This window comes from Castor canadensis, chromosome 7 (assembly GCF_047511655.1).
Source record: "Castor canadensis chromosome 7, mCasCan1.hap1v2, whole genome shotgun sequence".
Classification (NCBI taxonomy): Eukaryota; Metazoa; Chordata; class Mammalia; order Rodentia; family Castoridae; genus Castor; species Castor canadensis.
Genome location: NC_133392.1, coordinates 140,137,466 through 140,163,651, shown reverse-complemented (window position 1 = coordinate 140,163,651; position 26,186 = coordinate 140,137,466). Strand labels below are relative to the sequence as shown.

General features: G+C 49.8%; 1 protein-coding gene and 1 pseudogene across 4 annotated transcripts in view; one reads left to right on the top strand and one right to left on the bottom strand.

Annotated features, from left to right (window-relative positions):
- The first annotated feature begins 7,333 nt into the window (after nt 1-7,333).
- LOC109681736 (nucleosome assembly protein 1-like 1) lies at nt 7,334-8,526 on the top strand (annotated as a pseudogene).
- A 6,495-nt stretch (nt 8,527-15,021) lies between these two features.
- Nkain1 (sodium/potassium transporting ATPase interacting 1) overlaps nt 15,022-26,186 on the bottom strand; it is a 41,758-nt gene continuing 30,593 nt past the window's right edge. For 2 of the 4 annotated variants that reach the window (XM_074080736.1, XM_020156603.2), the window contains 6 exons: nt 22,797-22,934; nt 19,839-19,919; nt 18,272-18,469; nt 17,504-17,564; nt 16,921-17,002; nt 15,022-16,774 (listed from right to left, as the gene is read on the bottom strand). In XM_074080736.1, the coding sequence (XP_073936837.1) occupies nt 16,765-16,774; nt 16,921-17,002; nt 17,504-17,564; nt 18,272-18,469; nt 19,839-19,919; nt 22,797-22,856 (492 nt within the window). In that variant the 5' untranslated portion in view covers nt 22,857-22,934 and the 3' untranslated portion in view covers nt 15,022-16,764. Of the gene's footprint in view, nt 16,775-16,920; nt 17,003-17,503; nt 17,565-18,271; nt 18,486-19,838; nt 19,953-22,796; nt 22,935-26,186 lie in introns of those variants that run through there. The other 2 variants (XM_020156611.2, XM_074080737.1) reach the window with 2 other exon arrangements.

The window sequence follows — 26,186 nt, the reverse complement described above, 5'->3', positions numbered from 1 at the left end:
TTATATTCAAGGCATAGTCTCTCCTGTTTGTCAGCTGAAGTCACTCATCTCTCAGCCAACTGTCTGCCAGACACTGTACTCTCAGACAAACCCTAGCAAATGCATTTTACTTGCTGATCCAGATCTAGTCGCACACCTGTGGAGACTGTGTGATGAGCAGAGCCAATACCATCTGCATGAGTCAGTACAAGGCACAGAACAGAAATCCCAGCACGAACGTTCAAGGAAGATGCTCATTCTTTGATTTTTTCTTTGTGGTACTGGAATTAGAACTCGGGGCCTTCACCTTGAGCCACTCCACCAGCCCTTTTGTTGTGATGGGTTTTTTCAAGATAGGGTCAAGTGAACTATTTGCCCAGGCTGGCTTCAAACCTCGATCCTCCTGATCTCTGCCTCCTGAGGTTTACAGGTGTGAGCCATAGGCACACAGCCATCACAATCAAGGAAGTGGAATGACCATGGTTAAGCCAGGCAACAGCTCTGTTTAGTGTTGGGTATTTTCGAGATAGGGTCTCATGAATTATTTGCCAGGGCTGACCTGGTACCATGATCCTCCTGGTCTCTGCCTCCTGAGTTGCTAGGATTATAGGCGTGATCCACCACACCCACTCACACCTCAAAGACATGAGTGAGATTCTGAGCCTCCCCCTCCCCCTCCACCCCGCCCATGAAGGGTTCCTTTGGAGTACAAAGGGCTGGCCCACAGCCATGGAATCCTCTTTTAGACCAGAACAAAAGGAACAAAGGTGGGGTTGGGAAAGGATATAATTTAGTGTCTTTTATAGTTAGTTGCTCAGGCTTTGGGGTTAATGACCTGGTCTGACTTCTATCTTCACCATAACTTTCTATATAGACCTGGGCAATTCACTTTCTCTCTTTAAGCCTCAGTTTCTCTGCTGCAAACTTGGGATAACACAAGTAGCAAACCCATAGATTTGTTTTGAGAATTCATGAGATAATGCACATATACCAAGACTCATTTTGTTTCCAAGTGGCAGAATCCCAAATCAAACTGACTTAAGCATAAGAACAAAAGAATGTATTGGCTCACATAATTGTTCAGGCCAAGAGAACATCTTCAGGCATAGTTGGATCCAGGGGCTAAATAATGACATTGGAAGCAACTCTCTAGACTCTGCTTTCCTTTGTGTTGTCTCCATTCTCAAACAAGCCAAGCCAAATATTTTTCACCACAACCCTAGGCCAAACCAACATCTTCTCTGCCTGGATGACTGAAATTGCCTGTCTCCCTTCTGGCTCCACTTCTCCTTCTCACAGCCAGTCTCATCTCCACACAATGGTCTTAAAAAAAAAAAAAAAAAAAGGAAAGAAAAAGAATTTTAAAAAAGAGAAAAAAAAAATGTGATTAGGGCCAGGCATCAGGCTCGTGCCTGTAATCCTAGCTAGTTCGCAGGCTGAGATTGGAGGATCATGGTTTGAGAGGCCAGCCCTGCCAAATAATTGGGAAGACCCCCATCTCCAAAATAACCAGAGCAAAATGGACTGGCGGTATGGCTTAAGCAGAAAAGCACCTGCTTTTCCCCACAAAGCCCTGTGTTCAAACCCCAGTTCACCAAAAAAAAAAAAAAAAAAAAAGTGATTAGGAGCATCTGACTCCTGCTCAAAACTTTTGAACAGCTAGCTTCTCATTGTAAAATCTAATCCCCTTCCCCAGGGCCCACCAGGCCCCTAGGATCTGCTCCCTTCCCCTCTCTCTGCCTTGGTTTTCTTCCCGATTTTCCTCATCTGGGGATGGACGATGGAGGGACCAGAGGATGCTCGCTCTGCCAGGAACACGTCCCTGGGGCTCCTTTTCACTTCACTCAAAATAACTTAGTTCCCCTTGATCTCATCTCTCTAAGCGGCTATGCTCTCACGTCCGAGTCCAGCAGGAAAAACAGCTCTCTTGCTCAACAGTTAGACCGTACGGCTGGCTTTCATTGGTCCAGATTGTCTGGACACGCCCCCGGGCCGTCAATCACTGTTACCGAGGGGCTCACGCGCTCTGATTGGTTGGGCTCGAGTCACGTGTTCTGGCGCTGTGTGGTGAAGGAGTGGAGGTGTGGACTGAGTAGGGGAAGACAATCCTCCGGAGAAAGATGGGGTCCTGTTACTAGAAAGATGAAGTAATGCTGGCGGCAAGAATAATAGATGTGTGTTTTCAGTGTTTGCACAGCAGCTGACAGATAGGAAGTGTTGAAAATTAAAAAAAAAAACAAACAAACACCAGAAACAAATCAGCTCGCACTGCCTGTGGGGCCCGTGGGTAATTTCCGTCAACGTACATTCATTTAACAAATTTTTATTGATATCACTCATTTCCAGGCTTTATCCAGAGGGAATGTGCTACTGTTTTGAATCAAAATGTGATAGTGTACTAAATGACGAGAGTCGTCTCGAATTCGCTTTCATCGGTAATAGTTATTAGGCTTTTATTAGCATGGGAAAGGAGCAGAGCAGCGGCAGATGGCAGCTGTGAACGCCACAGGTAGTCTCTCTCCTCCCGATGCTTATGTTCTAGCGGGGAAACAAAAAGTCAAAAACAAAGTAAACCGCGCGCTGTGGCTCACTCTTGTAATCCTAGCTACGTGGGAAGCTGAAATTGGGAGGATCGCCGTTGAGGCCAGCCCAGACAAATAGTTTGTGAGACCCCCATCTCCACAATAACCAGAGGAAATGGATTGAGGTGTGGCTCAAGCGGTAGAGCGTCAGCTTTGCATCTGAGTAAGCCCTGAGTTCAAACCCCAGTTCCACACACACACACACACACACACACACACACACACACACACAAAGTTCAATTTAGGCAGACATAGGGCCACTAATAAGACACATAAGACACCTTCCGGGGCGGGGGGGCGGGGGGGGCGGGCAAATGGAATGGCCAGGGCTCCTCTGTACTGAATAGCTTTTTATACCTTTGAAATAGTGCACTTGCGTTTGTGTTAATCATTTTAAAAAGTGATGAACCTAGTAGAACTGCTAAAAGTAAAATGATTGTCAATGCAAACGGCTTACGAGGACGTTGTGCTACTGGAGAGCTGGCAATTGCTGGTGAGAATGTAAAATCGCTATAGAGGACTGTTTTGTAGTTCCTTAAAAAGTGAAACACACAATTACTCCATGAGGCAACAATTCTGCTATTAACCAAGAGAAACAAAAACACCTTTGTTTTGTTTTTTGAGGAAGGGTCTCCCTATATTGCCCAGGCTGGCCTGGAACTCTCAATCTTCCTGCCTCAGCTACTAGAATGCTGGAATTACAGATATGCACCAGCATGCCTAGCTAAAATGCATTTCTTTTCATTTATATTAAGGCAAAACTTACTGGTGATAGATACTGGAACAGTAGTTGCCTGAGGAGGAAGGTGGGGATTCGCTGGAAAGGGACCCAAAAGCACATTCTAGGGAGCTAGAAGTTTCCTGTGTCTTTATAAGTGCTGAGTTATGGGGGGGGGGGAAGGAGGGTGGTTCACTTGTCAAAACTCATGGAGCTGATGATACATTGTACACATGTACTGAAATATCACACTGTACCCCGCAGATATGCACACTTCTGCCTTAGTTAGACATTTAAAATAAATAAAAATAAAAAATGTTAAATTGAAGTCTCACGGAATGCGCGTATTTCATGGAATGCAAATTATACCTCAATTTAAAAAATAAGTAATTACATCTCTAAGTATGTAGATATGCCAGAGAGGCCAAGGCAAGCCTGATGGAGAAGGTGAGATTTCAAAGCAGGGCCACATTACACGATATGGACGGCGGAGATCCAAGTTAACACAGAAAGGACAGCTTTTCCCACGGAGCCCTTCCAAAGGCAGGTGTCCAACACTCATCTGTGCCTGCAGCTTCCATGGGTTTTAGCATTGACGCTCACAGTGACCCCGACATGTCAGCCTTTTGGCTCCCATTTTCCAAGTGAGGAAACAGGCAGGGCCAAGTCTTAGGGTCGCTGGTGGGCCAGTTTCTCCCGGGCATAACCTGCGATCGCAGCCGCAGACACCGGGTGGGCAGTGTTGGGGCAGAGGAATGGCCCACCCACAGAGGAAGGGCTGGGAGCGCGAGGGCCGGCGCGCCCAGGTAGGGCGCTGACCCAGCTGCTGGGAACAAAGAGTGGCCACGGGGCGGAGCGAGGGGCGGGGCGGAGCGGGGAAGGGGGGCCGGGGGAGTGGTGGGCGGGGCTCTGTCTGGAGGAGACCAAGGATGGGTGGGCCAGGGATCCGGAGGCAAGACCCCAGCCCCAGCAGGAGGGGGCGGGACCGGGACTCCGGGGCAGGAAGGGGTCCGAGGAGGGGCGGGGTAGGGGGACGTGGGGCACGGACCCACACGGGGCCGAGATCCCAGAGGGTGGGGCGGAGAGCGGCGGGGCTGCGGGGACACGTGTTTAGAGGGGGGCCCGCGGAGCCCCGAGGTTCTCTGTGTGCCGGCCCAGGGGAGGGGTGCAGGGCCCAGGACCATGCTGCTCCCCTCCGCCCAGCGGGTCCCGGGTCCCGGGTCCCGCAGATCCTAGCTCTGCCCTTCATGACTGAGTCCTGGAGTGAGTGTCTCCCTCACTTCACGCTGTTTCCCCGTCTGCCACGCCATCAGAGGACCGTTCTTCTGTTCTTGTTAGCAGGGTGACTGGACAGCCGGTGACAGAATGAAGCGAAGAAGGCGTGTTCGCCATCCCCTTCACTAACGTGACTTTTTCCTTGCTAGGAGGACTGTGTTAATAACTCACGAAAAGCGCGCACATACTCCACACAGCTGTCCCATTAAATAGATCATATTCTTGTCATTTTACAGCTGAGCTCCAGGGAGAGCTTCTGGGGTGACAGGCTCATGTCAATGCGGCCAGTAAGCAGCAGAGCCGGACTTAAACCTGTAATCTGAATTAGTATTTTTGGAATCTTTCTCACCCCAAAGCCCATACTCTTAATTATTAAAGCCCATACTCTTAAATATTTAAAAAATATTTATTAGTGGGGTGTGGTGTTTCACACCTGTAATCTCAGCTACTTGGGGAGGCAAGTTAGCAAGACCCTATCTCAAAAACAAAATACAGTCAAAAGGGCTGGGGGCATGGCTCAGGAGGCATAGGACTTGCCTAGCACTCAAGAGACCCTAGATTCAATCCCCAGTACAAGAAAAGAATTAAAAAAAAAAAAAAAAGGAAGAAATTTCAATAAAATTTGTGACATTACCTTGGTGAAGATGTACAGGGAACTTACAGGGTGGTTTTTGTTGTTGTTGTGGCTTTGGTTTGGCTTGTTTATTTCTTTGGTGGGACCAAGGTTTGAACTCAGGGCCTCATGCTTACAAATCTTTACTGCCTACGCCTCCAGTCGGTTTTGCTCTGGTTACCATCAGAGATAGGGGCTCATGAACTGTTTGCCTGGGCCAGCTTCAAACTGCGATCCTCCTGATCTCTGTCTCCTGAGTAACTAGAATTACAGGCATGAGCCACCAGCTCCCAGCTCCAGTGGTGTTTTCTGAGCGTGCTCATTATGTTCAGACTCGCTGCTAAATGACTTACGACTGGACTTGGGTCTCCTGCCCACTTAAGATTCAAACAAGGGCTGGGGTGTAGTTTAGTGGTGGAGAATGGGCTTAGCATGCCGGAGGACCTGGGTTAGATCCTCAGCAGGACTGGCACTTACAGGGAACAGAAACATTCCTCGAACTAACCAAAGAGGAGATTGCAGGGCCCCATGTCTGTCATCTCTCAGTCCTCTTTTCCATGCAGCCAAGCTGGTTGGCTACAAGTCAAGCAGCTCTGGACTTTCACTGACTTTCTAGCTCTCAGTCCCAGAAGAGAGCACGTACTTCTTAATGGCTCCAGCATAGTCTTGGGGACCCTTTCCTCTGACCTACTTTCCACTGTCCTGAACCCTTGCAAAGCTGAACCCCAGATCCTTATGTGCTGTACAGAGCTTGCACGATAGGAGCCAAGGCTACATGTATCTCATTCAGGTCTGGGGAGTGGGCATGCGTATTGCAGGGGACTTGGAGACAGTGTGGTCTTTGGGTGGGGCTGCAGACAGATGCATAGCACCTGGGGTGGAGAGACAGAACGAGAAGAAAGTGACTGGTTATCAAGGCCAAGTTCTGTGACAGAGCTACGTTCCCAGGAACTTAATTTCCCTGTGCCTTGGTTTCCTCACCTATAAAATGACAGCTGCCTCACAGGTCGCTGTGATAAGTGTCCATCTGGCACTCTGGTAAGCATTTAATATTAATTCTCTCTGTCAGCAGCCACCTGCCTGGCTTGGTACCCAAGCCTTTATTTCCCTCTACCCTCCCAGGTCACACAGATGACCATCCCTGAGTCCAAACCCTGGTCCCACCAAAAAAATCAGAAACAAAAATAAGTAAGTAAAGAGCCGGGCTGCAGCTGGGCATGGTGTGGCCCCAGCACTGGGAATGGGGGGGAAGTAGAGTCACTTGAGCCCAGAAGTTCAAAATCAGCCTAGGCTGATAATGAGACCCTGTTCCTGTCACAAAAAGGGTTTCAGATTGGGATCATCAACTCTCCAGGGAGTCCTGTGATGATTCTTGCCCTACAGAGCTGGGACAGCTGTAGAAAAGCAAAGTAATTATTAATCAATGTTGCTTTTGAAAGTGGGACCTGGGCTGGAGGAGTGGCTCAAGAGGTAAGAGTGCTTGCCTAGCAAGCCTGAGGCCCTGAGTTCAACCCCAATGCAGCCAATAAATAAACAAATAAATAAATAAAAGTGGGACCTGGGTGACACTAATTCAGTTTCTGTTCCTCCCTTCACCCAATGCCATTTTTATGGCGGGGACTCTGAAGCCCAAGTATGGAGTGCAAAGGTCACAGTTTGGGAAGCAGCTCTTAGTCTGTTAAGACTGGGCATTCTGGGTTGTCATTGTCCTTGCTGGAAAGAAGTTAACGTTTACTGGGACCTACTATGTGTCAGGTGCTTTGCAGGCATTCTCACTTAATTATCCCAATAAATCTGATTAGCACACCATTTTACAGATAAGAAAAATGAGGCTCACGTTGAGTGATTTATCCAAGTCTCATTCCTTCCCAGAACGACCCTACCCACTTTATTTCCTATCTAATAACAGTGGTTCTCAACCAGGACTGATATTGGCCCTAGGGTGAGAGATATTTCTGGTTGTCACAACTGGTGGGGAGGAGTGCATCCCTGGTGGAGCCAGGGATGTCACTTAGCACCCCCAGTGCACAGAGTGACCTCCCATGGCAAGAAATTGTCCAGGCTTTTTTAGCGCCACCTGCTCGCGGCGCCGCCCTGAGTCACTGCCTCCGCAGCGGGGGCCGCCTGGCTCCGGTACTAGCTGCCAATATTTGGAGCTCTTGCAACATGGCAGACATTGCCAACTTGCTTAGGGTAGTTAAAGGACGAGTGAATGCTCTCAAAAACCTTCAAGTTCAATGTGCACAGATAGACGCCAAATTGTATGAAGAAAGTCATGATCCTGAAAGGAAGTACGCTGTTCTCTACCAGCCTCCGTTTGATAAACGATTTGAGATCATGAATGCGATTGATGAACCTGCGGAAGGAGAATGTGAATGGAAGCCAGATGAGGCAGTGAAGTTTCGGAGGGGCCGAAAGAAAAGGCCAAGACTGAAGATGAGAAAAAGGATGAAGAAAAAGAAGACCCTAAAGGAATTCCTGAAGTTTGGTTGGCTGTTTTTAAGAATGTCGCTTGCTCAGTGACATGGCTCAGGAAGATGAAGAACCTATTTTGAAACACTTGAAAGCTATTAAAGTGAAGTTCTCAGATGCCGGCCAGCCTATGAGTTTTAGCTTAGAATTGCACTTTGAACCCAATGAATATTTAACAAATGAAGTGTTGACAAGGACATGTAGGATGAGGTCACAACCAGACGATTCCGATCCCTTTTCTTTTGATGGACCAGAAATTATGGGCTATACAGGGTGCCAAATCGCTTGGAGAAAGGGAAAGAATGTCACTTTGAAAACCATTAAGAAGACGCAGAAACACAAGGGACGTGGAACAGTTCGTATTGTGACTAGCACAGTTTCCAGTGGCTCTTTCTTTAATTGTTTTGCCCCTCCTAAAATTCCTGACAGTGGAGATCTGGATGATGATTCCGAAGCTGTCCTTGCTGCAGACTGAAATTGGTCACTTTTTGCGTAAGTGTATAATCCCCAAATCAGTGTTATGCTTTTCTGGAGACGCTATTGAAGAGGATGATGGCTACGGTGAAGAAGGTGAAGAAGCAGATGAGGTAATGTTTACCAATGAGCAAATGATTCTCTGTATAACACATTGAGAGACAAACTGAGTGACTTATGTATTCCTTTACTATAATCATTCTGTGATTTGGGATAAATTTTGAAAAATTATTTTAGAATTCTACAGCCAAACAATGTATGCATAAGGTTTTAATAAATAACTTGCAAAACTCAAAAAAAAAAAAAAAGAAATTATCCAATTCCAAATGGCAATGGTGCTGAGTGTGAGAAACTCTGGCCAGGAGAACTCCTTCTCACTGGGTCACGCAGAGGCCCACCCTAAGCTCACCTGGAACAAGTGCCCCTGTAGCCATCAGCCGAGTGTGTCGCCTCTAGACACTCTATTCAAGTAAGTGGTGTTGGACTGCTTTCCAATGAATGCTTAGTGACTTGAAATACACAGCTGTGTATTTCGTTTGGTCTGTTGACTTCTTGCTTCAGTTGGGCTGCTTGCTTTTCCAGGACCGGGATGTGAGTGAAAGACCCTGCAACCTCTATGTTCCCGCCAGAGAGGTAGCTGGCTTCCTGTCTCTTCAGGTGGAGGCTGAGTGACCACTTTGCAGTGTTCTTAGATGCAAAAAAATTCAAAAGTTAAAGCTAGGGCTGTGATGTCAGAAACATACTGACTGAGGTCCTAGCCCTGCAACTTGCTGCGTGACCTTGGGCAGGATATTTAACTTTGCTGAGTCCCAGTTTGCTCATTTATGAACTATAGATAACAGTCCCCACCTCCTAGGGTTGTGAGTGTCAAACTGGACAATCAATTTGTCAGATAGCCAGCATTCTGAAACCACTGCAGTGGGGTTTCCACTAAACGACCCCAGGTTCCTCCTAACTGAAAAATTCTCTCACATGCCATGCCCCCTTCCCCTGTCCCCCTGCAGCATGCCTTTGACAAGCTGTTCTTTTATTTTGTGGTACTGGGGTTTGACCTTGGGCCACTCCTATTTTTTTTTTTTTTTTTGGTGATACTGGGGTTTGAACTCAGGGCCTCACATTCAGTAGGCAGGTACCCTACCACCTGAGCCACACCCCCAGCCCCACCAGCCCTATTTTTGTGATGGGTTTTCTCAAGCGAGGGTCTTGAGAACTATTTGCCTAGCTGGCTTCGAACCCTGATCCTGATTGCTGCCTCCTGAGTAGCTAGGATTACAGGTGTGAACCACTGGTGGCGGGTGGCTTGTGACTTCTGAGACTAGGTCTTCCTAGTGTCTGGGCTTGTGTTCTCTCTCTCTCTCTCATCACTTGCCACTTGCTTTGGGGCATGGTGGCCACCATATCGTGAACACACTCAAGCAGTCCAATAGTGAAGTTGTCAGGAAAAGGAACAGAGACCATGTGGCATGTGACTGACCTCTAGCTGAGTCAAGCCCTCACACCTCTGTGAGCCTGACCAAGCCTTAACTGCAACCTCATGACAGACTCCAGCCAGCACCACCCAGCTAAGTTGCTCCTGGATTTCTGGCCCACAAAAACTGTGTGAGCTAATGTTTGTTGATTTTAGCTGCTAAGTTTTGGGGTCACTTCCTCAGCTGCAATAGAGTAGAGTTTCCCAATTCCTAGGGCAGTGGTTCTTAACCTTGGCTGGGCATCAGAATTTCCCAGGACAGTAGGTGCCCATGGTTCGAGTGAACCAGGGTGGGTGGCTGGATTTGAACGCAGATCCTGCCACTAGCTACATAGACTGGCTTCACTCTTCCCAACTTTAGTTCCTCTGTCTGTAAGATGTCAGAAACAGAGCTTACCTTCTCTGGATTATGGGAAAGAAGTTGTAAGAGAGAAAAAAGTGCCAACAAAGAAAGCAAGGGCTCTGTCTGTCTTGTTCATTGCTGCAGCCCCAGGGTCTAGAACAGTGCCTGGACCACAGGAAGTGCTCAAAGATTTCTTGGGCTGAGGAAGTGGCTCAGACAGTAGACTGCCTGCCTAGCAAGCAGGATGGCCTGAGTTCAAACGCCAGTGCCACTAAAAAAAAAAAAGAAAAGATTTCTGGACAGTGAAACCAGTGACCCAAGAGATAACCTGGAGTGCTGGTTTGGGTCAGCTCCCTGGTTTTCCTCCACTTTCAGACTTCCTTGCTAGTTCTGCCTACTTTTCTCTAGTTCTAAGTGTGGAAGTGCCTTAGGACTTCATCTTTAGCCCTCTCTCTGGCCACATTCACTCCTTTGGTGACTGAATTCATGATCATGACCAGCACCAAGGATCAGACTTTCTATCCTTGACATATTCACTTGATGCCTAGCACACATCCCCAACTCCACACATTCCCACCCAAATGCCAGACTCCTCTCAAACCTGCCCCAGCTGCTGTCATCCCTGTCTCCATGGCAATGCCATCCTTCCACTTTCTCAGGCCTAAAATCTTGCTCCTCTGACTCCCCTTCATTCATATTCCAAGTCCAAATCAAGCAGCAATGCCTGTTGGTCCTATCTTCAAAATATATGGGAATCCAGCCTCTTCCCACCTCTGCCAATGCTGTCCTTTTGTGGTCTGCCAGCACCTATAATCTGGATTATAATTGAGGGCATCCAATCTGGACAGCCCTTGACCTTCTCCACATAGTAACCAGCTGTGCTGTTCCTCCTGTCCTTTCCTGTTGTACTCACATGAAAAGACAAGGTTTCAGGCCAGTATAGTGTCTGGTGCCATTGCTCTGCCTCCATTTCTACTGCTTTCGCCTTTCCTTGCCCTGATCCTGACATACAGGCATCCTTGCATTTCTTCAGTATTCAGGTACATTGTCATCTTGGGGTCTTTGCACTTGCTGTAGCTTTTGCTTAGTTTCAACCTAACTACTTTTTTCTTTTGACAGTAATAGGGCTTGAACTCAGGGCTTTGCACTTGCTAGGCAGGCGCTCTATCACTGAGCCACACCTCTAACCCACAACCTAACTTCTTGGGGCTGAGAGTGTAGCTTAGTGGTACAGCCCTTGCCTAGCACGCACAAGCCCTGTTTTTGAAACCTAACACCACAAAACTGAACAATAAATACCCAAACAAATGAGCAAAACCGCAAAAGCCAAAAAGTCTCTATCTACCTAACTTCTTCAGGACTATTATCAAAAATCTTTCTTGAACTGGAGGTGTGGCTGAAGTGGTAGAGATCCTGCCTAGTTCAAAGCCCTGAGTTCAAATCCCACTACAGCCAAAACAAAAAGAAAATCAAAAACTTTCTCAGAAAGATCTTCCCTAACTGACCTGATCCCCAGCACTGCAAATAATAATAACAACAACAATAATGGTGATAATAAAATGGGGGGGGATTTGTCCTGTCCTGTGCTCCTTTCCTGTTTGGTTCCATGACATTTCTTTGATATAGCACAGATCTTAACTTGCTTATGCAGTGTATATCCCCTCCCAAAGACATCTTCCACAAGAGCAGGAAGCACTGTCTGTTTTGTTCATGACTGAATCTCTGATTCTTGGTACAAACTAGATGCTTCTTTCTTTTTTTCATTTTTTTTTTTTTTTGGTAGGACTGGGGTTTGAACTCAAGGATTTGTGTTTGCAAAACAGGTGCTCTACTGCTTGAGCCACACCTCTAGTCTATTTTTCTCTGGTTATTTTGGAGATGAAGTCTCATGAACTATTTGCCTGGGCTGGCCTCAAACCTTGATCCTCCTGACCTCAGCCTCCCAAGTAGCTAGGATTACAAGCGTGAGTCACCACGCCTGGCAGCTTACTAAATATTTGAATTCAAATGGCTGGTATAGGGGGTACGGAAGGATCTGCTTTAGAAAGGCAGCCCAGGTTCAGGGTGGGTTGAGATGCTTCATCCAGAATGTTGGCAGGAATGCCCGGGAATATCCTCCAAAGTCCAAAGTCCACTCTTCTTATTTTACCATGAAGTCAGTCACCATGCCAGGTGGGGAGGAGTTGTCCCAGGTCACAGGTGGGGGAGGGAGCAGAGGAAGAACTAGAACATAGGTGTGGGGCTCTTTCTACAGCTGCACCTGGCTGGACCTGTTGGGGCTGGCTGCAGGGCAGGCTAGACTGAAAACCACATGGGACTGCATGTGATGTGCAGCTGTCCACACCTCCTCCAGCAGCTGCAGAGAGGCCCCAGGAGGGAAAGGCAGGGCTCCAGCTGACCTCCCAGCTCCCCAGAGCCCTGCCTCTGTCTTGGCTAGGAGGAAGTGAAAGCCATGCCTAATTTAAGAGTTGGTTACAGACTTTGAAGTGGACAGTCCACCAAAGACAAATAAATAAGTAAAACTGGTTAAGACTGTCACTTACCAAAAGTCATTCTGAACTTCAACGTAATTCCGCTTGGGGTTGAGGATGTAGTTCAGTGGTGTAGCATTTGCCTACCGTGCCGGAGGCCCTGAATTTCATCCTTACCATCCATGACCATGGAATAGGTGGAGACGGAGGTTCTTTTCCTTCCTTCCTTCCTCCCTCCCTCCCTCCATTCCTTCTTTTGCACTACTGGGGTTTAAACTCAGGACCTACACCTTGAGCCACTCCACCAACCCTTTTGTTTTTTGTGATGGAATTTTTGAGATAGGGTCTCAGGAACCATTCACCAGGACTGGCTTTGAACTGCAATCCTCCTGATCTCCTCCTGAGTAGCTAGGATTACAGGCGGGAGCCACCACAGCCAGGCTAGACGAAGTTTAAAAACTGTCTGAATGCCTCTTTCCCCAGGCTAGGATTTCCCAAACCTGGATCACACAGGGCATTAGTGAAAGAGTCCCATTGCTGCCCTGGAGATGGTGGATTTGGTATCTCTGGGTGACGGGCCTCAGGAATCTGGATTTGAAGGGGTTCTTATTCTCTGCAGGATCCAGCTGTCCTGGCCCTGTACAGTAATGAATCGCCTTGGGAGTGTCTCTTCTTGTCCTTGGGACCTATCTCATCCCTGATCTGTTTAGGAGTTTGAAGGCCCAAATTCCAGTGTGCCTAAGAAAATGCTGTCAATACATCCTAGGGGACTTGTTAAGTGCCAACTCCTAGTCTACTGTTTCAGAGAACGTTTTTGGGCATTTTAATGACTGAACAGTCATTGGAAGATGGTCTGTCCTACCTGGATTATTTGAATGTGCAAAGGTTGCTGGGAGATGGCCCAGGATGGCAGGAGCTGGGGGTGGGCCACTGTACTTCTGGGGCAGACCAGCTCTGCTGGTTCCAGAGTGGTGAACCGGGGATTTGGACCTGGGTGCCTGCCTGCCTGCCACAGGTCATGCTGGTCGTCACCCTGTTGGCTCCCAGGTTCACCCCTCCCTGCCCCCCCACCCCAACAAAGGCTAAGCCTCCTGCAGACAAGACACTGCTGACACTGCTGACACTGCTGTCTCCTTCAACCCACCCTCCCAGCCCTGCTCTCTAAAGAGCAGCTCTGATCAAGTGCATCATGGACAAAATCCTTCAATAGCTCCCCATTGATCTCACATCGGGCTCCTTTCCTGTGGAGGTGAAATGGCCCCTCTAAGCTGTCTGCACTCCAATCCCTGGAACCTGTGAATATGTTACCCGACAAAAGGGACTTTGTGAATGTTATTAAACTGAGGACCCAATCTAATGTGAGGCCTTAAAAAAATGTGAGGGAAGAACGGTCAGAGAGCTGGATGTTGCCAGATTTGAAGATGGAGGAAGGTAGCCAGGAGTTGGAAAAGCTAAGGAAATGGGTTCTTTCAGAGCCTCCAGAAAGGAAGGAGCCTGCAGACATCTCAATTTCAGCCTGGTGAGACCCATGTCAGAAGTATACAATAAATTTATCCATCACACAAAAATAAAAGAAAAAAAGACACTAAAGGTGTGATTTGTTATGATGACAACAGGACAGGAACACATTTCCCCCGAAGTTTCCTCTGACCTGTTCTATTCCTACCCCAAACACCACACATTTTCCCTCCACACCTGTGCCCCTGCTGCTGCCCGAGCTCTTGGATCTTCTCTTGAGCTCTTCAACAATTGCCTCGACATGTCCTCAGCATTGACCTTCTGCTGCCAGCACTTGCCCTCTGCCAGCCCACCAAGTGTGCTCCCACTGGACCATGAGCTCCTAGAATGCAGTGTCTGACTTATTTTCCCTTGACCTTGAAGGCCAGATATATCCACAGGGATGGCGTAGGGGACTTAGGGCATTGGGAGGAGTGACTGTGGAAAACTTCCACATTATTAGGGGAAAACTTCCAAGATTCAAATTCAGGTGGAATACTGATGCAGAAAAGAATCCAGGATGTCAAGGTTAGGATGCAGGAACCCATGTGGAAAGCACTGTCTGCTAGCTCACTTCAAGCAGGAGTTCAGTTGTCAAGAAGAGGGCAGAGGGCTGGAGGAGTGGCTCAGGTGGTAGAGCACCTGCCAAGCAAGCATGAGGTCCTGGGTTCAAATCCTGGTATTATCCCTCTCTCTCCCAAAAAAGAGGGCAGAGCTAAGACACAAAGGAGATTTAGAGCATCAACACAGAATGCACTTACTCAGAAAAATAAACAGGAGTCTCTCAAGGGCGTATGAAGTCTACCTTGGAGATTCAGTCTGGTCTTTTTTTTTTTTGGTATTGGGTTTTGTGGTACCTTAAGCCACTCCACCAGCCCTTTTTTGTGTTGGTTATTTTCAATATAAGGTCTCATGAACTATTTTCCCTGGCTGGCTTCAAACTGCGATCCTCCTGGTCTCTGCCTCCTGAGTAGTTAGGATTATAGGTGTGAGCCACTGGCGCCCGGCCTCTGTGATCCTTTTTGAGCACAGGCCAGCAACCCAACATTGACCACGGCTCTGCCCACTCTCATGCAGGGACTTGTCCCTATGGAGGTCTTTCTGACCCAGAGGGCAGAACAGGCAGACAGAGAAGAAAACACCATCTTTAATCAGCCCACCTGCACAGAAGCCAAGGGCGCATGCCTGGCCTTGCAAGATCCCAGTGAGAAGGAACTTTCTCCCCTTGCAAAACCAGCTTATAAAAACAAAAGTCTTCAGAGCACCAGTGGTTAAACCCGTTCAATAGAAAGAGAGACCTGGGGCTGGGGGAAGAAGCAAGGGCTGCAGGCAGGAACTGGCCCAGAGGTGGGGTAGCAGCCCAGCCTGGGGCTGGCTACTTGGCACAGCACTGCAGATGGGTTGCTGGGGTGGGCTTGCCATCCTAGCTCAGCAAAGACCAGAGAGTGGGGAGCAAGAAGTGACATGGTCACCATGACAGGGTCCAGTGTGAAAGCCATCTCCATGGCCTGGGCTTCCCTCTGTGTCCCCAGGCCACTCCCAGTTTATAGACTGGGACACTGAAGCCTGAATCTCCTACCTGTGACTCACCAACCAGGGCACAGGGTCCTGAGGGTGTCTGTAGAGGGAGATAGGAAAAAAGAGCTCTCACCCCTGCCTGTTCTCAGAAAGGTGACTGACCCTCCAGTCACCCATACCCCATTCTGCCTCTTCAGCACTCCCGGGCTTGCCAGAAGTTGCTTCTGGACCTTGGAGAGGTCATAAATGCTGGTGATCCATACACACTGGTGTCCAGGCAGCACTGACCGGTCCTCTCCCCTAGGAGCCACAGTGGTGAGAAGTAGATGGAGCCATTGGGGTTGCTGGGGGAGGGGCATGGGATCATGGATGTAGGAGGCCTGGCCCCAGAGGGACCTGGAAGGGGTGAAGTGAGGAGGGAGCTTCAAAGGTTTGCCAAGGGTCAGAGGCAGAGTCTAGAAAACCTTCCCTGTGGGTCAGGCTGAATTCAGGGCTTTGGGTTCTGTCCATCCGGTTCCCAACAAGAGAATGAACGGGTGTATTGCTTTAAGAGTAGTGCTGGCAAGTTGTGGGGGTGGTGTGTGAGTGTGGAAGTGACCAAGCTGGAACAGGGGCTTGGAAGTGGAATCCAGAGACCAGACACTGGGTTTTGGAGTCTGAAACTAGAGAGTACACTGTGTTCAAGGCCTGCCTCCACCAAAGCCTTGCTGTGTGGCCTCAAGCAAATCACTTCACATCTCTGGGCCTTAGTTTCCATATCTGCAAAGTGGGAATTAAAGTCCCAACCTCGCCCAGGGAACTAAGGGTCAAATGAGAAGGCTAGATGAGTCCATCTGCTAAGGGATCATTTTAATTACTTGAAGTGGGGAAACCAAGGCCCAGAGAGGGCAAGGGCTTTGCCAGATGTCACACAGGATGTCAATGATGGAACTGCGATTGGAACCCAGGACTCCTATTCCTAGTTCACAGTATCTTTCCCCAGGGCTGGTGAATGAGGGTGAGATGGGGTGAGTCTGTCTGTCCTGCAGTTTCTCTCTGCACAGGAGGCAAGATGCTAGGCGGAGTGAAAGGGAGAGGCTGGAGAAGGGAGGAAGGCCCTGGAGCAAGCCAAGGCTGAGATTAAAAAAAATACAAACCCTGCGATCCCCCTCCCCGTCCCGCCCCGCCCCACCCCTGATGTCCGGCTGTGAAGGTCCAGGGTCAAGTTCAAGTCCAAGTCCTCTGTAGCTAGTAGCTGCAGGCCTCGGCGCGAGCCGCCAGGGGGCGCGCTTGCCTATCTTGCATGGAGCTCGTGGCAGCCGCAGTCAGTCCAGCGGCCGAAGGGCGCGAAGCCGGGGAGTGAGCAGGGAGGAAGCTACCCGGACCTGCAGGAAACAAAGGCTGGTGAGGGGCGTACACAGGCCGAGAGATCCAGCTGCCCTCGCCACTCCTCCACTCCTCCGTCCCCTTCTTTCCCCAGCACTAGTGGCCAGGTCCCTCCAGTCACACCCGGCCCCACTGCAGGACCCACGTGTACAGAGGCTGCAGCTGTAAATGCGACGTCTTCTGCGGCGCCTGGTATCCGTAGGAGTCAAAGCCACCGATGAAGTCAACTGCGGAAGGGGAGGGGGCGAGTTAGGAGAGGCTGGATCCTAAAAGGGAAGAATTGAGAGCAGCCCCCTGCCCCCCCACCTCCGCCCCAGCCCCAGGAGGCCCAGCTAGAGAAGCGGGTGGGGGGAGGCTGGTGAGGGGCGAGGCCAGTGAGGAGGGCTCCAGGCCAGCTGGGGTTCAAGGCCCCTGGACTACAGAGCATGGGAGGCGGGGCAGTCCTGTAGGAGAGAAGGCTCCTGGGGACAGGACAAGATGAGTGCTGGGGTTGAAGCCAGGCTGGGAAAAGGGGCCGTGGACAGGACATCTGAACGCCTGGGGCCGCAGTCCAGAATAGGCAGGCTACGAAGACCCCCATCCACTCCTGCAGCCTCTTCTTTCCCTGGAAAGGAACTCCCTGGCTTCCTCCAGCCAAGGGCGGTTCCAGCCCTTGTCCCAGGTACTGAAAAGCATCAGTGGCGCGGTGCCACTCTGCCCCACTTCCCTGGGGAGGGGGGCTTACTCACAGCTGTCCTCCTCCTCCAGGAACACTTTGCTCACGTAGCAGGCAAACACGAAGCCGAACAGCTGGGAGAGGAAATAATACCTCAGAGGGAGGAAGTTTTTTTCCTGACGCCCCTCCTCCCCCACCCACCCCGAATTGGCCGGGAGGCATGCCTGGATCTGGCAAACTATAACAAGTTCAAGTTAAATGCCTACACTTAAAAGTCAAATATCCTTGGCCCCATTCTTCATTCTAGCAGCCTCCCAGGCTACCTTTTAGAGCCACAGTTTTCCCAGTTACCCTGGGAAGAAAAAAAAAAAGAGCCAGGTGCCAGTGGCTCACACATGTAATCCTAGCCACTCAGGAGGTAGAGATCAGGAGGATCATGGTTTGAAGCCAGCCCAGGCAAATAGTTTTCGAGACCCTATCTTGAAAATACTCACTACAAAACAGGGCTGGTGGCATGGCTCAAGCAGAAGTTCAAACTCCCCTAGAAATGGAACTTGTACTCTCTTGGACCCCTTTCTTATCTCACAACTCTATGAGGCTGGGATTGTCTTTCCTTTTTTGTGAATAAGGAAACAAACTGAGAGAAGGAAAGTGACTTATCTGAAGCCACAGGGGGGTGTATTAGATGTTTAAATTAAAGATGGTCTGAGCTTCACCTATCCATGAAAAAGCACATTCAGACTGGCAGACTTAGGGTTGTCCCCTCTTACCTAGGGGTAAAGAGGTCGGGATGGAAGCCTCCACCCCTAGGAGGACATGTGGGTGAGGGAACAGGACTCACCGCCAGGAAGATCTGCAAGGCACTGCTGAGGGCTTCAATGTAGGGATAGTCAAGCAGACATCCAGTGACAGAGATGACATGGTGGTCCTCCAGGGCCAGGCGGGAGTTCAGAACAGGGGTCACCAGGCAGCCTGGCCCATTCTCCATCCACCAGGAACGGTGCAGGGATGTGTTGAAGGTCATGATGAAGTCCCGGTCCTGGGAGCAGAGGGGCCTGGGATACTGAGCTGGGGGCAGGGAGGGTGGACACTCCCCAGGCCTCACTTCACATCTGGGTTGTTGCAGCTTGCGCTAGACTGCACCTGCAATCCCACATCTGGCCAGCAGGTGGCAGCGAATGACCATGCAGGCCCCAGGTTCCCATTGCTGAGATAGAAAGGGGCTGGAAAGAGCCCACGGGAGCCTCTGAATTTCAGAGCTAGCAGGGCCAGTAAAAATGAGAAGGCCCAATTCACCACCCATTGGTGACTTCCTCCATACAGACCCCTTCACAGCCTATTCTGGCTCCACTGCTATGTGTGTGACCCTGGGCAAACCTCTCATCTCCTTAGTCTGTGGTCTCCCCTTTGTTTCATGGAGATGGGCCTGGTCTCACTCAGTTCTCACTCAGGGTGTGCAGCCCTGTGTTCATCCTTCCAGGCTGTCCTTCAATCAGACCAAGAGTCACTATGTACTAAGCATTTGCCAAGTATTAAGATGTGTGATCTCATTTCATCACCTTGGACCACACGAAGCTGGGTTGCTACTGCCTCCTCTTCCTAGAGGAGACAGAAGCTCAGAGAGGACAAGCCATTTGCCCAGGGTCACACTGCTGGAAACGCTGGAGCTGGGATTCAAATTGAGCCGGGTTCATCCACAAAGCCAAAACTCCTTGTGACATTTTTTTTTTTTTTTTCAGTATTGGGATTTGAACTCAAGGCCTACACCTTGAGCCACTCCACCAGCCCTTTTTTTGTGTGTGTGATGGGTTTTTTTCAAGATAGGGTCTCTCAAACTATTTGCCAGGCTGGCTTCAAACTGTGACCCTCCTGATTTCTGCCTCCTAAGTAGCTAGGATTACAGGTGTGAGCCACTGGGGCCCAGCTTGCCTCCTTTATTTCTAAAAATAGAAGTTAGTGTCTCTCTGAGCTCTTCTTCAAGCTAAATAACTCCACTTTCTTCAATAGTTCTCCATATGACATAGTCTGCTCAATCTTCCCTGAACAAACACTAGTCTCTTTCCTTTCTGAAAAATATTGATGAGCAAAGAACCCAAACCAGCATGGCATTTTTGCCTGGTTGCTCTGAACAAGATGCTGTTCATGGGGCCTGAGAGCAGTTTTCTGGGCCAAGGCACGCTGTTGGTTTTTACTGAGTTTGTGGTCCACTGAGAACCCCAGCCCATCTTCACACAGACGGCTCTTTAGACTTATCTGTTCCATCACTGTTTTTGAGAAATGCAGAGGAGGCCAGAAATGGGGAAAGGGGAGGCTGCAGAGATGTGAGTGTGTACAGGGTGGGGAAAGCTCTTGAACCTTCAGCACTCTATGAGCCCTGGGGGAGGATGGGAGGGCCAGGCTGTGCTTACCTGGGACAGCTGTCCGACCTCCAGGTAGAAGCAAATGATGAACGCATTCCAGCCAACCCAGAGGACCAGCCAGGCTGCATACTGGGGAAAGCAGAGGTGGATTCAGGGTGGGGCCTGGGGGAGTGGGGAGGGGACGAGTCAATGGAGACAGCTCGAGGGCAGTGGGGACCTTAGCAGGGGAAAGTGCGATAAATGCTTCATTCAGAGAGCACTGTTATGTGTGCAAGTCATTCCTACATCCATCCAGTCCTCAGGTGGGCCCTGCCAGGCAGGCATTGTCCTCTAGAAATCATTAATCTGAGGCCAAGAGGAGGTGTAAGCTTTAGATCACACAGCTAGGAAGAGGGAGCGCTGGCCCTCGAATCCAAGTCATGTCCACTCTGCTGAGAGCACCGGCCACTGAACCAGCAATCTCTAGAATGTACTGGAAACACTTTGGGAGTTTGTTAAAAATGGAGATGCCACCAGACACAGTGGTGTGCACCTGCAGTCCCTGCTTCTTGGGAAGCCAGGATTGCTTGAACATAGGAGACTGGCTCGTGGCCAGTCTGAGCAATGTAGAGGGACTGTTTCTTTTTTTGGAGGTGGGGGTCTTGCAAACTATTTGTCCAGACTAGCCTTGAATTGTGACCGTCCTAATCTCAGCCTCCTGAGTAGCCAGGATTTCAGGCGTAAGCCACAAGTGCCCAGCAAGACTCTGTTTCTTTTCTTGATGGACCAGGGTTTGAACTCAGGGCTCCAGGCTCGAAAAGCAGGCGCTCTACAGCCACACCTCCAGCCCAAGACCCTATTTCTTAAATAAAAGAAAAAAAGCAGATTCCTGAGTCCTACCTCCAGATTTACTGATTCTGATTTTTTTTTTTTTTTTTTGGATAGGGACTGAACTCAGGGCTTCACACTTGCTAGTTGGCACTCTATCATCTGAGCCAGGATCCCAGGCCTGCCTGTGAATTTTTAGGATGGTGTTCAAATATGAACCCCTAGGAATTGTGATTTAGATAAACTTTCAGAACTGTATTCCAGATGGCAAGTCACTAGACAGCAAGGGCGTTGCTGTCCTAACTCACCACGTTGTGATGCCAGAGCCCGGTGTGGTGGCCGATGAATCAGCCAACACCACAGGAAGTCGCTTAGAAAGTGGTGCATTTTCACCACAGTTGGTAACCAGAAGTTACAGGTCATCAGAAGGTCTCAGGCAGAGAACTACAACTTTCTTTTTTTAAAAAATGTGTACTTATTTTTAAAAAATGTATTTATTTGTTTGGAGTGGGGTCTGGCTACGTAGCCTAGGCTGGCCTCATACTCACAATCCTCCTACCTCAGCCTTCCAAGTGCTGGGATTACAGGCATGTATCACCATTCACGATGCCTGACTCGGGACTGGGATTTTCTGGAGTAGGGAGTAAAATTCTTGTGAGTGGTTGTGATATTCAGTGAAAACGAAGGTAGAGTCAGCAATGGTTGAAGGATGCTGAGAACTTAGAACTTGGACCAAAAGAGTCAGGAAGTCATCCTAAAACCTGACGCTTGCGCTTAAGGGTGGGTCATTTCACACATGCCTGTGGCTGAAGTCTAGGTAAAAGGGACCGGGGAGGTGACACAGTGCTGTCAGTGGGGTCTGCCCAGGCCAACAGGGGCAGCCCAGCAAACCTCCTACCTGACTGGGAGAGAGGCTGGAAGTAGTGTGGTTAGGTCAGCAGGACCTCTTGGCTACATCCCACAACCCATGTGTGGCCACTTGTGGGGGAGGACAGCATCCAATCGATGATCATGGCTAGAGACCGAAGGCAAAGGGGGTCTGGATCTGGATGTTTTCACCTGAGTTCCTGTACCTACTGTCCAGGTGGCTGCCATCTGGCAGACAGTGCTACTGGGTGTGGCCCCTGGAACTTCCTGTACTCCCTATATCAGGTGACAGAGAGTTTTGTTCTGGCCCTGCCACTTGGCTCCTGGGAGCTGAGCCTGTGAGAGGTGGGAGAAACCCTAGACCGAACGTGAGCGGGCTTTTAAAGCACAGCACTGAGTGCCATTGGCATTGCTGACTACATAATAGCACAGTTTTCCTCAAGACACCTGCTCGATGACGTCACTGAGGATCAGTGGGGAACATGGGCGAGTCCAGCTGGAAACAGTTTGAGAGACCGTCAGGAACCAAGGCCTAGAAAGAGGGGGTGGAGGAGGGTGCCGGGGGTACTAGACCCCTGCGGCTAGAGTACAGGAGCCACTGAGCTCAAAGCCACCCCGTATGCTCCAGTCAGCAGGGTCAGAAGCCGAGCCTGGTGAAGCTTCCCTGGCACCCTGAGAAACTCAGCAAGATGTGGCCTGCCCCTCCAGACCAGGAACCCTCACTCCAGACCTGATACTCAAACCCTGATTTTTCTTTCTTCCTTCCTTCCATCTTCCCTTTGTCCCTTCCTTCCTTCCTCCCTTTCTCCTCCTTCCTTCCTTTCTTCTTTCCTTTTGTGTGTGTAGTCCAGGCTGACCTCAAACTCCTTCATCAGCTGACTGAGTTCTAGGATTACAGGCACGTACCACCATAGCTGGCCTGGCACTGTTTTTCCTAGCTGTGTGACCTCAGGAAAGGCTGTAGCCTTTCTGGGCCTCAGCTTCCTCAGCTGGAAAATGGAGAAGCAGGGTCTTTCCATCTTGCAGGGCTCTTGCACAGATGAGGCACAGCATATGAAACTCTGAGCGTGTGCCTGACACACGGGAGGCAGTCACTAAATGATATATATCTCGATCATGTTTGGACAACTTCCCTGGGAAATTTTTTATGAAAAATACTGACCTGGCCTCCTCTGAGCAAAGCAGCTTTGAGGTTTGGATATCTGGCCTCCCAGCTGGTCTGGGTGGCCAGTGTCGGGTCAGGGGACAGCTCTGGCTGGAGGGTTAGGGAGGGCTGGGCGAGCAGGGCTGAGGAGAGGGGCTGGCTTGGGAAGGGAGCTTGGTGTGCCATACCAGAATGAGGTACCGGGAGCGGTACTGCACAGTGCCAAAGATGCCCAGGATGACCGCCATGATGTGTAGAAAGTTGGCCAGAATGGGAGCCCACTGGTAGCCCAGGAAGTCAAAGATCTGCCGCTGCAGCGCAGCCACCTGTGGAAGAGACAGGCTTGTCCCCTGTCCCCCTGGGAGGGAAGGAGCTAACTCCCCCTTGGTCTTGTGGAGTAGGTGGCACCAGTTACCATGGTGATGAGGTACAAGACCCATAGCCATCCAGCCCCCTGAGTATCAAAGGGATGCTGGGAGGAGAGCCAATTTTGTGGGCATGGGATGGGGGTCCCTAAGCCTCATCACTACTTTTGGTGAGCCAGGGTTCAAAGCACCCTCCTTCCTGCCCAGGAGGCCCTCTCTGCTGGCAACCTGAGTTCCTGTCCCTTCCCACTGTAGGGTCTCTCTCCAGCTGGTGAGAGAGCTGAACCACAGCCATGAAGGGCCCAGGGAAGTCTCTGCATTGGGTCACCTGTTCCAAGGATCCCTAGTTGGAGGTTGTCCTGGTCCATGTGTTCCCTGGGCCACAGAGAAGGGACAATTTTCATTCTCCTTCCTAGGTCTAGTAGAGTGCAAAAATTGGTCTCACACTCCTCCTCTTCCTGTTTCTGGGCTCTCTGGCGAAGCCCTCTCTTACCAATGATGTGCTGGTCACATGACCTGCTCTCCCCCATGGGACTTTAGCAACGGAACACAAGCAAAGGCTTTGAAAATGCTTGTGCACTGGGGTTTGTCCATTGGCATCACTGTAACGAAACCACCTTGTCAAGGAGCCCAAGTTGACCACGGAAGGATGTGAGACACATAGAAGAGAACCAAGGCACCCCGCCAACAGCCACTCAACCATCAGACATGCGAGGCCATCCTAGATGGTTCCCATGCTCGGCAATCTGCCAGCTAACTACAGACCCATGGCCCAGATCAAAAGAACCATTCCACTGGCACACAGAATCCTGAGCTAAAAAACAAAAAATGGTTGCTTTAAACCATGACATTTTGAAGTGATTTGTCGTGCAACAAAAGCTAACATATAGGACTCAATCAACACCCCTTTCCAGCAGGTCCTTAAGTCTAATCTTTAGCTGGTAAATTTAGGAACAAGGGTGTCAAGGATAACTATTGTGTTTGTCCACCATCCTTCCTGGAGGTGACACAATCCATCTGTTTTGGAAAATCACCTCCCACCACTCCATGTCTGTGGCTTGGGTGATCACATTTCCATTTCTGGACTGGGCAGCAAAGCCAGGTCTAGCCAAATAACCACAGACGCAGAGGGGCTTGGGGATGGGCACCCACCCTGTGCCTCCCCTGGGGATCACTGGGGTAATTGGGACAGAGCTGCTCTCTATCTGCCAGGATACCTGAAAGGAGTGGTATCAGATTGGAGCTGTTGGTGGCCATCTTTGCTACCTTGGGAGGAGGAAGTCATAGCTAGTGGCAGAAAGAGAGTGGGAGGAGGGTGGAAGAAGCAAGGGGAGTGTGCTGGGGACATGGTTTTAGGTCCAGAATCTAGTCATGCCTAAAGCACTCCCACCCAGTACTTCTGATTTCTCCTTCCTTCCTTTCTTCTTTCCTCTTTCTCTTCCTTTTCTTTCTTCTCCCTCCCTCCCTCTTTCTCTCCTCCCCTCTTCCTTTCTCCTTTCTTTCTCTTTCCTTTTTTTTTTTTCTTCAGTACTTGGATTGATTGAACCCAGGGCCTTGACCTTGCTAGGCAAGCACTCTACCAGTTGACCCATGCCCACAGCCCTGTTTTGGGGTTGTTTCAATTTTTTTTTTTTGCAGGGTTTGAATTCAGGACCTACACCTGAGCCACTCCACCACTCTGCCAGCCCCTTCTTTGTGATTTTTTTTTTTCGAGATAGCGTCTCTCGAACTATGTGCCTGGCTTCGAAATGTGATCCTCCTGATCTCTGCCTCCTGAACATCTAGGATTATAGGCGTGTGCCACCGGCAACCAGCTTAATTTTGTTTTTGAGACAGGCTCTCACTAACTTTTCCCAGGCTAGCCTTGAATCTGATATCCTCCTACCTCTGCCTCCTGAGTAGCTGGGATTACAGGTATGTACCATAACTTCTGGCTGTACTTCTGATTTCTGTACCTTGGAACTAAGAGTCCTAACAACACAGAGAAGAGAGAAGGCATGGCTGGGGAAAGAGAGGGAAGATTCTGGTCAAGTGAGGAGACCTCTGAAGCCTTTTCCTGGCAAAGAGGCAGGAGGAGGTGGAGCAGATACCACCACACAGATGGCAAAGCTTGGGCAGAGACCAGGGAAGCTGTAGGCTTGGGCAAGGGTATGAGTGGCACTGCCAGGCTCAACCCTGGCACCTTCTTATCTGGTGCTAGCCTGCCTGTGGTTGGTGACTCCCCTCACAGCTCTGCAGGTTGGAAAGAGCTTTCCACCTTCACTTCTCACTGGCTGCTCCTTGGCAGAAAGGCAGAGCTGGGCCCATTGTCTCATCTTGAGGAAAGAGAACATGAGGCTCAGAGAGGTGACTTGTCCAAGGTCACACAGTAGGGTGGTGGCAGAATAGGCCTTTCTCTGCCGCCTGTGTCATCTAGGTACCAATGTGCCATTTTTCCCAGCTGGCCCTGGCTCAGGAGTTGAGAAATGCAGCCTCTGTTGGAGGGTCTACCTCTGCCTGCTGGGTGACCTTGGGCAGGTCATTTTCTCTGAAGGGGCTCAGGCTCCTGTCCCATGTGTAGCAGTCATAGGACTAGATAATCCAACTTTGACTTTCATGGTTTGCTGACCTTGGGGAGAAAGGTCCAGGCTCATGTGGGGCCCAATGCCTCAGTCTCTCTCATGCTCCCTACACCCTGCTTCCTCCATGTGCACTGTCCTGTCCTCTCCCTTGACTCTGCCCAGCCCTGGTGGTGCTGCTGCTTTGGAGTCTAACTGGATGTTCTCAAATCAGCTAGTGCCGGTCCTAGGAAAGAAGGTCTCCACGGGGGGGGGTGGGGGGGGTGGAGGAGGACGCTGTGACAGAGCTGCTCAGGCCTGCAGTATAGCAGGGAGAATCCTGTCCAAATACATCCCATTTGAGAGATGATCTCCCCACTCCCCCATCTTGACCCCCTGCTCAAAACCCCTCTGTTCCTGTGGTCCAGCTGTAGAGTGAACAGGATGAGATAGTTTTAAAAAATAATAAAGCAGCAGTACCTCTGGAGTCACCCAAACTGAGGTTCCAATTCAGCTCCACTGCGTGAGTTAGGGCAAGTCACTTTCCCTCTCTGAACTATTTCTTAAATATAAATACAGAAGATTATTCCTCCCCTGAGAGGTTGTAGTCAGGATATGGAGATATCACATAAACTAACAAACAATTAGATGTGATAAATGGTGGCTAATTAATAGA